The sequence below is a fragment of the Alosa sapidissima genome, chromosome 14, assembly GCF_018492685.1.
Source record: "Alosa sapidissima isolate fAloSap1 chromosome 14, fAloSap1.pri, whole genome shotgun sequence".
Lineage (NCBI taxonomy): Eukaryota > Metazoa > Chordata > Actinopteri > Clupeiformes > Clupeidae > Alosa > Alosa sapidissima.
In genome coordinates, this window is record NC_055970.1 from 11768655 (window position 1) to 11780693 (window position 12039).

Genomic DNA, 12039 nt, shown 5'->3' on the forward strand with positions numbered 1-12039 from the left:
GTATGAATAACATATAGCTACAAAGGTTGTCTGTTTGTTTGCATGTAGACAATCACATGCACTGTATGTTTTTTTTCTTTTGAGTGGCATATTTGCATTTAATCACAAATGGACCCAAATGGAGCAGCAGAAAATGAAAGTGAGGGGAGAGAAAAATCAAGAGGCAGAAGGATTCCAGTGAGAGAAAGCTTCCCCGGTTAAAAGTGCATTAGTGGGCATTTAGAGTGCTAATCCCAGAGCCTTCAGTAACCTCCTAATCTGGATTAGAGAGGGTTCACATAATCCCAGGGGCAAGGCCAGCAGGCCCCTCATCTTGAGCTACACCCGCCCCACAGTCTCACACCACACTAACTCTGAGGTCATCTCAGCTCCCTTTCAAAACCCCTTGAGCATTCCCAAACTCAAAAAAAGGACTCAATTTACCAGGACTAACTCAAGCATTCCCAAACTCAGGAATAAGAAGACGGATTCAACCTACCAGGATTACCTCAGGCATTAATGTCTGGTGAGGTAGACAACGCAAAACTGACTGCAGTGGGCTTAGAGAAGGACAGGTTTGTGTGTGTGTGAGGAATAAAGATATGCCTGTGTGTGTGTGTGTGTGTGCGGGGTTATTTACAGACAGACACTCCCTCTATAATGAGTATGAGTGAAGTCAGTGGAGCCAGGCCATTAAGTGGTGAGGGGTGTTACACAATCAGACATGCCATTCTCACCGCTATTTCATGCAACACGCTGAGTACTTCTTTAAGGCTGATTGACAACAAAGGAAACACAACATGCCGTGAGAGTGACTGATTGCAGTGGAGGGTGCTGGAATGATCTGATGAATCCCCCTCCAGATGCACTTCTGCCGTCATCAGGCTGTCTGTGTTCCAGTGATCCTTCTCTCATCCTCAAATCAGTAAGAATGTGAGAAGGTTGAGGGGGATCAGGGTCAATGGGAGGACAAGCTAAATTCATACAGACAGTATGACGAGGTCTCTGGCCATGTTCCTGAAATGCCATGCAGAGGCATCATGTAGAATCACTCCACAGGCAGAGATGGAGCAAGACCATGGAACACTCCCATTCATTCCCAGCTGAAATGCATTACAGGTGGTGATAGATAAGGGGGTAGGATAGATGTAGGTCTGCATTCCATAAGATGAATGCATTTAAACAAATGACAGACTTCCAGGGTTTCTGCCCATATCTGCCCAGATTGCTAATGCTACTGCTATGTTTGTGTCAACAACTGATTTTTTTTTTAAAAAAAGGAAAATTCCGGTTTTTAGGCCCTTTTCTGGTTTGTTTTGGATGAACTAGAGTGGTGGACACCGAAATTTTGACGATTGGTCCTGTCTCGACTTTTCTGACTCTGTTTTGAATCGTCTTTGACTTCTCAGGGTGGCTGGCAATGGGCATACTGTAGTAGGCTACTCAAACATGTCCTAAAACAACCCTTAACGTTCGTTTTCAAAACTGTGCAACTCACAGAGTGGTTAGTGGTGTTCGTTGATGTTCCAAAACAAGTAGCGTAGCGAAATACAGTTTCTGTCGTCTTTTATTTGCCATTTTGTAAAATCCCATTGATTTCTGTTGGAAGACTCATTGCACGTTGATATTACTGCGCCACCGTCTTTGCTTCAGGCTCACAACTGAGCGGAAGTTTATACGCAGTTGTGAGGTGTCTGAAAAAATTGTTCCACAGTAGCAAATAACGGCTGGAAATCATACATTGCGCCGATATATTTAATTTTAATAATCAACGAACACCACTAACCACTCGGTGAGTTGCACAGTTTTGAAAACGTCTGACGGACGCAAAATGTGTCCAAATTCACACCCATTATTGAATTCACACCCATTATTGAACTGTTGAATTGCTCACGGAGTACTTATCACATATAAATCACACAGATATCACGTGAAGGAGCAGAACCTGAGCTTTCCCATGATATTAGTAACTCAACAGAGAATAATGGGTGTGAATTTGAACACATTTTGCGTATACATACATACCACACATATACATAGGCATCATAAACAGGCCTACATATAAATTAAAGGACCATTGGATCCAGGGGAAATGTGACGTGAAATCAAAATGTGACAATAATATTTTAACGTTATCTTTTTGCTGGGTGATGGGGTCAGGTGGGGCTTGAAAATTCCCCACCTCCAAAGTGGGGGAATGACGGGAAATGTTTGAGAATCACTGCTCTATGGCTTCTTCGGCAGATATCCTCTCTGAAAAAATCATGATGTCTTTTCTCAGAAACATGCCTTGTCAGTGTGGCCCCAGATGCCCTTTCGCCAGCCGGGGCCAATCGGATGGGCCCCCCGTGGGGCGGCCCCCTGGAGACAGTCGCTAACGCGGCTTCCCTGCGGCTCGACGGGGCACTGCGCCGGCATGGCTTAAAGTAATTATGCAATTATGTCAACAAACCGAGGCAGACCCCCGCCTCGGCCGCATCGAAAATGAGGGTGTCCCGGGAGAGCTTTGATCGGCGGGGGCGCCATCGTGTGTAAATACCAGCTTCTGTTAGAAACGTCCTCATCGCTCGCTGCCTCTGGGAATCCCACTCTGTCCTGTGGCCATCCCTTCCTCTCGTCGCCATCACTGCCATTTGACAGGACCGGAGTGAAACAGACCTCAGACTTGTGGTTGGTGAGACAGTTGCAAGTGAGAGTTGTCAGCCACGGACACGGACATTTTGACTGGTGGAACTGCCTGCTGGAGAGTGAGCAGCTTTGGTGTCTCACTCCTCTTGAAGGGTTCCACTCATCTTCACACCTTGGCCAACCACTCACTGATCTTAGGTCAGATTGAACTGAGTAATATCAGAACATTGTCACTAGTTTTACAGGTTTAATCAGTTATATTTGTTTAGTTTGTTAGACAACAAACATTTTAAACTCAGAGATCTGTTTTAAATGTCATTTTTGAGCCAATGTGTGAGACAATGTGTCTTATTTGACACCCTGCTTGTAATGATTTGGCTGATGAGCTTGTCACAGCTACTGTAAAGGTCAAGCAGAGTCCATCTTCTTGGCTGTCTGTCAGCAGGGAAGAGATCGATAGAATTACCATAGGCTACCAGGATTAGTGATAATGTCACACCGAGATTCCTGTAACATATATGTATATATATGCAGCTGCCAAACAAAAACACCAAAAACAACTAAAAGTTGAAAATGGAAACTTGCCAGAGTAATCAGAGAGACTAACTGAGTACAGTTTCATAGCTTCAGATTAGGCCAGCTATAGAACGCCGGTCATTATTGGGAAAATAAGTCCCGACAGGATAAACCCGGACCCCAACGCGCCATGAAAATCCGTTGCCATTGACAGCGGTCATTATTTCTAGGTCCTTAGACGAAAATAATGACCGGTAGAACTTTGGAAATCTCATTCAAATCAATGGAACATTTTACTTGCATTGTGAAGAGCCGTATATTAATCTCTTCTATTGTTATGCTCTCTCACCCCACAGGAGTCAGCCTCATATGGCCCTTATTGCAAAGCCCACGTGTAGTGAATGACTTTGGGACATCATATGGCCCTTATTGCAAAGCCCACGTGTAGTGAATGACTTTGGGACATCATATGGCCCTTATTGCCAAGCCCGCGTGTAGTGAATGACTTTGGGACATCATATGGCCCTTATTGCCAATCCCAGGTGTACTTTGGGATTTTTCCTCTTTGCACACACGTCAGTAGAGTCTGAAATCTGAAAATCGCATCGATATCACCATTGTGATACTTTACAACATGTTGCACTTTGATCATGTAATATTGTATTCAGACATACGTTTAGTACATAAGATTGTTCATAACACTGCCTCCACATTTGAGGAGATTTAGTCCAGCCCCACTCTGAGCTAATGAGCAGGGCTACTACGTCCACTTTAGGGAGAATGTAGGGTATCTATGCCTTTTGCACAATCAGTCTTCTCCTTTAAAGCAATCAAGGCCAATTTGATAATTATGCTATTTTGTATTTATCCCTGTGTGTGTGTGTGTGTGTGTGTGTGTGTGTGTGTGTGTGTGTGTGTGTGTGTGTGTGTGTGCGTACGTGTGTGTCATATCTCAATTGCATCTTTCTGTTCTTCACTTGCTCTGGGACTGTAGATGTAAATTAGCTAGTAGCTAAATCTGGTATAAAGCATCTTTTCCCTCTATGTGATTATTGCATTTTGCATATGGTCCCTGTAGAAAATAAGCTTGAAAAATGTAGAAAATAAGCTTGAAAAATGAGCTTTTCCCGTTACAACTCGAGTCAAGTCTGACTGAAACATTTAAACATTTCTGAAGAGTCAAATTGGCCAGACTTTCCTCTACTTTGTATCCAGTCTCAAACCTCTTATCTCCTAACCCATTCTCCCAACAATCCCTCTAAAACAGGAACATTGATGTATGTGGTGATTACATGATGAAGATTTCAGTGAATATATGAGGGGAAATGAATGCATAAAAATAGCATGGCATCGGAGAGATGAATTTTATGCAGCCTCTTTTTGGTTCACCCTTTGTGAGGATGGGTGCTTATATTACACAGCTACAGTGTGAATAAATAATGATTCAATTAGGCCCTGTGTCTTCACCCATGCATATGATAGACCTCTGATTCTCTATTCTGAGATAGGAAGCCTACGGCTGTCCAAAAAAGTTAGATTCTGATGATAGGTCTGTCTGGGGATATATTAAGCCCTGTAGATTTGTAGGGTAGTGTGGTTCTGGTGAGGGTGTAGTGAAACCTTTAAGCTTCTAAGGCTGAAGTCCAAAAAGGCACAGACTATGTGCAATGGGTTCCAGAAAAACCTTTCAAAGGTTGTGTGCTTGTCTGAATGTCTGTTAAAATGTGTCTATTCAGTCAAGTATTTGGGCTACTTGGTATTTCACTAAACACAACTGACATGATGATAAGAACTGAAACAATGCTAAATATATTATTTAAAGATGTGAGCATTTTCAGTTTACCCCAATATTTCTGGGGTTGCTACACTATGGATGTGGTCTGATACAGGGATTGTGAGACCCAGGGTGACTATCAACCTGAGTAGACAGGGGCAATTCCTGTCAGCTGATAGATCCGACTTCAGGTGAACAAGCAGAAGTGGCAGAGTGACATGCCAGAGTTAACTGAGATGACATCAGAGAAAATCAGCGGAATTTAAATAACTAATGGTTGCATGCTAAAGTGAAGAAAATACACTACCAAGGGGGTTTAAGTCACCTGTGTACTACCGTACCTTGTAACAATCTTGTCAGTGCAGACATAACATCACATTCTGACAGAGATGATGGCTAACCATGTTGCTGTATCACTCTGTGGCTGCTTGTCTCAGCTGACTAATAAAATCATAATGATTTTTGTAAATCGAATGAAGCTTTAGTTATCTTGCGCCAGATTATTTCCATCAGCCCACAAAAGTTAAAAAAGAAAAGCACACACAACAAATGACATCATAATCACACACTTGCTCCATTTGTTAAGAGGCACATTTTCTCCATCTGATTGATTATTCTGGGAAATTAGGTGCCTGCGAATAGACCACTAACTCAGTTTGTTCATTCTCATTTCACAATCCCAAAGCCCACACGTCTCCACCACTTCCACTTTCAAATTCGACTGCATAGCTGCTACATTTTCATCATCAGTTCGCCTCACAAACATGGAAGAGCTGAGGTGTATTGCTGAACTATTGCCTCTTGGTCAATGCCTGACGCGTCACCACGTTCAACTAGTTTACGTCCATGAGTGAAATCAGCCGAACCAATTGAATTAAACATTCTCTGTTAGTGTTACCAAACTAACCAATCGCAGAGGTGTTTTTCTCGGTCCTCCCGCTGTCATCGGAAGCAAACGTGCGCAGCCAGGGGCTTTTACCCCGTGGCTGCGCGTGCATGTTACCATACAAAGCCTTTGGTGGTATTTAATCTTCGACGGCGAGAGCGACGGTGGACAGCTCCAGTGCTGAAAATATCTCCGAAACGACGCTCTCACTGTCTCGTCTGAATCCATCTGTGTTGTACAGAGCGTTCGTATGACAGCAACAATCTGGCACTATCTCAGTATTTAATCCATATTTTATTCACTGTTGTTGTCTGCTTGCCGTCCATTGGAGGTGGCGAGAAAAAGGGTGCGTAACACCTGTTAGAGACTCAAAAAACTATTGACTATAGGCTAGTCTAACAGATTTCTCCGTGAGGAAGAGAGCAACGAGTGTGAGAATGATGAGTTGCTATTTGCTCGCCACACGGCTGTGCTGACGCTAACTAATCTCCGAAAGCAAAAATAAAGCCGTTTATATATCCGTTTATTCCTAAACCCGACTGCTTTCCGCCACAAACAGCGGACATGGATGGAAAGGAATTTACTGTGACGAGAGCGCTGAGTGGATTTGTGTGGCAGTACTGCTTCCTTGGAAACTAAGCTAGACCCTTGTAAGTGCATCTTTGTAGGCTACTGACACCAGAGGATCAATTTTCATTGTCAAACAAGGGTTTATTTTTTATACAACTCTGACCTCCCTTTTTTGCTATTTGAAAGTATTAAAAGGGACCTGATTACGTCTGAAAATGGGGAAAGAGGAGTGCAAAACCATGCTGGATGCTCTGAACAAAGTGACCGCTTGTTATAGGCATCTGGTCATAGCTCTAGGTAGCACTTCAGACTCCCAGAATCTACGTGAAGAGCTGAAGAAGACTCGCAAAAAGGCACAGGAGTTGGCTGTGGCCAACAGGACTAAACTGACCACTCTTCTCAAGGATAAGAGCATCAGCAAGGACGACCGAGCCGAATACGAGCGGCTATGGGTGCTTTTCTCCAGCAGTATGGAGCTCTTGGAGGTAGACATGAAAAGGTCTCTTGAAATCGGCCAGGATTTCCCGCTGAAAGTACCCACTCGGCACCTCATCCAAACGGGAATGACGGGAGCCACCACGACTGTGGCTGCCCGGGCCATGAGCGTGCAGAACATGAAGTATGATGCCGACGCTAACATCGATACGGCGGACCTGAAAGACCTGGAAACCGAAATCGTGCAGGTCGGGCAGATGAGAGAGGAGATGGAGATGAAGGTTCAAGTAGCACCGTGGGCAGTTGAGGCGAAGCAGGAAGCTGGTGCAGAGCTCAAATCCACTGTTAGTGTTGGAAATTCCTCAGTTGGCGTTATATCCATCTGCGAGGAAGAGCCTAAGGATGGAGAGGACGGCGAGAATGATATCATGAAAATTTTTGCCGGCATCATTTTTGTCGCAATTTTACTCATGGCTGCTATTTTAGGATACCTAGTGATCAACCTTTCGTGAACGAAACTAACGATTTACTTGCATTCAAAGTGTTAATCATTTGAGTGAACGATGAACAGTGTACTGAGGTGCCCCAAAGACGCTGATACAATGTTAAGAAAAGGTAAACGCATTTCAGAAATAGGCTAATGTTTACCCATGCACAACAGGGAAACGAGAGACGTATCTGCCAACTCGACTGTGGTGGCCCAGTGTTGTAGTTAAATGTAGAGAGCTCTATGAGTGGATTTGTGCTGATATGAGAATAGATGATGGTGCTCAGCAATAGAAGAAGAGGCACATAGGACACAGACGGGTAACACAGGCGTGTTAATGGTTTGGACAATGTCAATACCAGATATAATCCGAATGGATTAGTCAAAAGCATGTATGCATTAACGTCCGATGGAATAAATCGCCCAACAGATAGAATAATCATTTTTTAGTGCACGGACGTAGGCTATCACATGTGCTATATGGAGTGTCTGAAAGTAGAATTAATAATTGGAAAACAGTACATTAGCAGATCTGTATCTGTGCGCAAAGACTGAGCCTTTTGGAAAAAGTTATTTTTCTAGTATGGAAGTATTTATCGCCTCGCTCACTTGGTCCATGCTCATTGGATGGCAGTTTTCTTTTCCATTTGTACGAGTAACCAGCCTAGACAAGCTTTAATCATATTCCCGACGTCCTTTTAGCATAATAAGGTCTCGTTCAAATCTAGTATGAGCTCTTTTATTCAGGATTACAGATTCTTGCGCTTAGTTTTATTGGTTTCTGTTTTAACTTTTCAAAAGGCCTCTCAATCTATTGTGCTGTCCTCTGCCAATGAAGGCGTGTGCAGGGTTTATGTGATCATGACGGGAGTTAGTTTATTTGTATATAATTGTTATTACTATTGTTGGATTATTTGTTGAAATAGTGTATATACAATAAAATATATTTATTATATATAAATCTACATATGTTTACGTTTTGATAAATGTAACCCCCACTCAGTATTTAAAGGCATGTGGTGATTGTGTGATGACAAGTATTATAACATAGGGTTTAAGCCTCCTTGAAGTAAAAAAAAAATCAAATGGGACCAAAAGGGCAGTATTTAAAGAATTCTTGAAATTACAGAGATGAAAGGACATCCTGCAGTAAATTCACTATGTGTTCACTGTGTGCTGAGTGTGTTTCACTAATTTACGGATTTAGATAAATGCAGAGACCAAATTTCCCTCACGGTATCAAAAGGGTATATATACTTATACTTATGTGCACCTGGCTACCACATGCATTTGAGCATGTTGGCTTTGCACTGCAAAAAAAATCATGCAAATCTGCATGTAAGACAGCAATGCAAATGGAAACCCTTGGCAGGACAGGTCTGTGGCAGGACCTTTGCCACAGATGCATTTAGTGCTTAAGGGATAGCAGGGTCAGAAATAGACAGCAGGGAACATTGAATTCCTAACATGATTAAGTGTAAGTCTAATTATGATGAGCTGGACCTTCTTTTGGAGTAGCTTCTTGGAGCTCAACTAGGCTTGTACATGTCTCTGTGTGTGTGTGTGTGTGTGTGCGTATGCACATATGTAGGATGGGAGGATGTTGGGTGTGAATTATGCAGAGACTCAAACCAAACTTTAATTGATCAACAGAAAACAGTCAGATGCTTGCTAGTTGTTATGTTTTCTCTGCATCACTGTTCAGAAAAATAACCACATTCCCCTTATATCATTTTCCAGACAATGGATCCAGCAGTGGTAAAGTCATTATTAAAGTCACCCTCTAAGAACTGTGAAGAGCACAGCTTTGTTGTAGCCTACTTCAAGCTGCTTGGAGGACAGTGAATCATTAGTTGGCATAGGAAAGCATCAGCTTTATGTTAATGCCTTGCCTTCCAAACTGCTATCTGTTGTTATCAAACCACAGACAACTTAGCTGCTCAGCTCCATATAGGGCAGCAATTGCAGTGCACAACAAAAGCAGCTCACATTTACAGTTGTCAACAAGGCATTTTAAGAGGGCACCATTACTGAAATGTTCTGGGAAATGGCATTCAATTACAGTACCGCTGACTATTGCATAGGCCTAACTGCAACACATAAACCTTGATTGTTCTGTATAAAACTGCTGTAAACAGAATAATGACTGTCTATTTTCTTCAGTGCTAATATACTAGCTCCATTAGAGGAGAGATACCCTTAAAAAACAGTTCAAACTCCAGAGAGGCTTAAAGTTAATTCACAGTTAGCGTTGACACTCATAATAATATGCGTGTCATAATATATGCATATTATGCATCTAAGACTAATGCATCATTTAATCCTCCATTAATGGACCAGAAAGCCTCACTCCAAACAAAATGTTTCACCATCTCAATCCATATCAAATCCATAAGGAAGAGGTATTAAATGGTAAACTAATAATCATGCAAGGTTTGGTAATTTGGTATTCGCTTGGATTGAGTTTGTGACCCAGGTAGCTGTATTTGGTGGTCCTAAGGGGAATACAAACAAAGCTCCATGGTTATGTCCAGTGTGTCAGTTAAAACCTTATGAATTATTTAGGAAGCAATACATTTTTGATGTAATGCAACATGCTTCCTACTCTCCGCATAATTTCTCACGCTGGCCAACACAACCTCATATCCAGGGGTGTAGTGGTAAAATAAGAGGTGGATAAACTTTAAATTCTGTGATCATGGTAAGGTGGACTGCATCATGTAATATCGGATTTTTAAAAACGGTATTCAGAACATGTTTGATGATAGTGGAAGATAGATATTTATATATTATAACAATTTATTTATTGTTATAGCATTTATAACAATACCAGTGGTATTAAATGGTTCCTAGAGTTTTGATGAGTGTACATATTGTGAATGTGGATAATACAATGTGATTTTTTAATGTTAAAAGTTGCAATTGGTGAATAAACTCTTTTGAGAGGTGGATAAACTCTAATAAGAGGTGGATAAACTCTACTTCTGAAATGTCAGAGGTGGATAAACTGTGTTTACTTGCGTTTATCCTTCACTACACCCCTGCTCATATCCCACTAAATCACATTCAAGTATGAAATATATCATTACAGGCCTTCAGTTGAGGTGGAAACAAAATTTTTTGCTGGTTGTCCTGACAATTGAGGTAATGGCAATGGCAGTAAGTGAAAATGCCTCTCCACTGAGTAAGCCAATCACTCGTCATATTATTATGACCGCCGCGCAGCAAAGCGGCGGTCATAGGTTAAGTCAGATTCTTTTTCTTTTTCGCATGGCCAATTTTCCATCAAATTTTCCGGGACACTGAAAGACCGGGGAGCACGAAACTTGGCGGGCATGTAGCCCCACAAGGATAGCATGGAACCATTGTTTTTCGCTTTGATCTGTAGCATCCCCCCCCCCCCCCGCTGGACTGGACCCCCGAAAGGAGGGTAGGGCGGACACAGTTTTCTGTGAATATCTCGAGAATGTTGATCTTAAGGGGCCATGTCAACCCATTCCATAGCCACTCATTTCATGTATAGCGTCACCTAGTTAAAAACGAAAAAGTAAAAATGAGGTGTTGTAATCGCAGGTATCTGTGACCTAACATGGTCAAAACTGCACAAAATCGGAAGTGTAGGATCATTATGACACCCTCTGAATGCACGCCAAGTTTCGTGGAATTTCGTTCATGGGGGGCCATACAATAAATTAATTTATGTTACTGTACACCAACTGGCCTGTAGGTGGCCGGACACAGTTTTTTGTGAATATCTCGAGAACCGTAGGGCCCAGGAGGACCACCTTTTTTTGTATGTTGGTCTTAAGGGGCCATGTCAACCCATCCCATTACCACTCATTTCATGTATAGCGCCACCTAGTTAAAAATGAAAAAGCAAAAAATTAGGTGTTGTAATCATAATATCTCTGGCTGACAAAACTGCACGAAATTGAAAGTGTAGGATCATTGACACCCTCTGAATGCATGCCAAGTTTCGTAGACTTTCGTTCATGGGGGGCCATACAATAAATACATTTATGTGTACATTTAGTGACCGTACACCACCAGAGTTTTCTGTGAATATCTTGAGAACCGTAGGGCCTAGCATGACCAATTTTTTGCGTATGTTTGCCTCCAGGGGTCATGTTAACCCATTCCATATGCACACATGTGGATAAACAGATATTCACACACATACATTCACAGTAATCATACGTATGACACATACACACACATAAACACGTACACATGCACACAATTCAAGAATTTCTCAGAATTATGAACAGGCGAGATGGGGGTGGGGTTGTATAAAACGTATTTTACATGTGAAAGCTATGAACTAATCATGTTTTGGTACTTCTTGTCTAGCAGATACCAGTGAGAATTGAGTGTGCATAATGCAATTCAGTGAGACGGTTAGAATCATATATGTGTATGAGTAGGTGGTTCCCTGATTTGCTTTATTTATGTACACATACATAAAGACACACACACACACACACACTACACATACATGCACACACATGACACGCACAGAAACACATAAACACACATGCACCCACACATACAAACACACCTACAAACACACGCACGCGCGCGCACACAAACACACACAAAACGCATATACACAAAAACAACCACACACTCTGCACACACTCAATTACAAGCGTGACTTATTTTTGAAGGAAAAATGTGCTGGACTGGGCGGCGGTCATATTTTGTACCGCTCTGCGGTACATCTAGTTTTGAATACTTTCATTGTTCCCACTTCCTGCTTTCATC

The 12039-nt window shown here is 42.1% G+C and overlaps 1 protein-coding gene across 1 annotated transcript; it reads left to right on the forward strand.

Annotated features, from left to right (window-relative positions):
• The first annotated feature begins 5928 nt into the window (after positions 1 to 5928).
• On the forward strand, positions 5929 to 8240 carry LOC121681890 (regulator of G-protein signaling 9-binding protein). The gene has a single exon (XM_042061838.1). The coding sequence runs from the start codon at positions 6569 to 6571 to the stop codon at positions 7298 to 7300; it is 732 nt and encodes a 243-aa protein (XP_041917772.1). The 5' UTR covers positions 5929 to 6568; the 3' UTR covers positions 7301 to 8240.
• The last annotated feature ends 3799 nt before the right edge of the window (positions 8241 to 12039 follow it).

Coding starts and splice junctions, on each gene's coding strand:
- LOC121681890 (XM_042061838.1), top strand. CDS start 6,569: ATGGGGAAAGAGGAGTGCAAAACCATGCTGGATGCTCTGAACAAAGTG.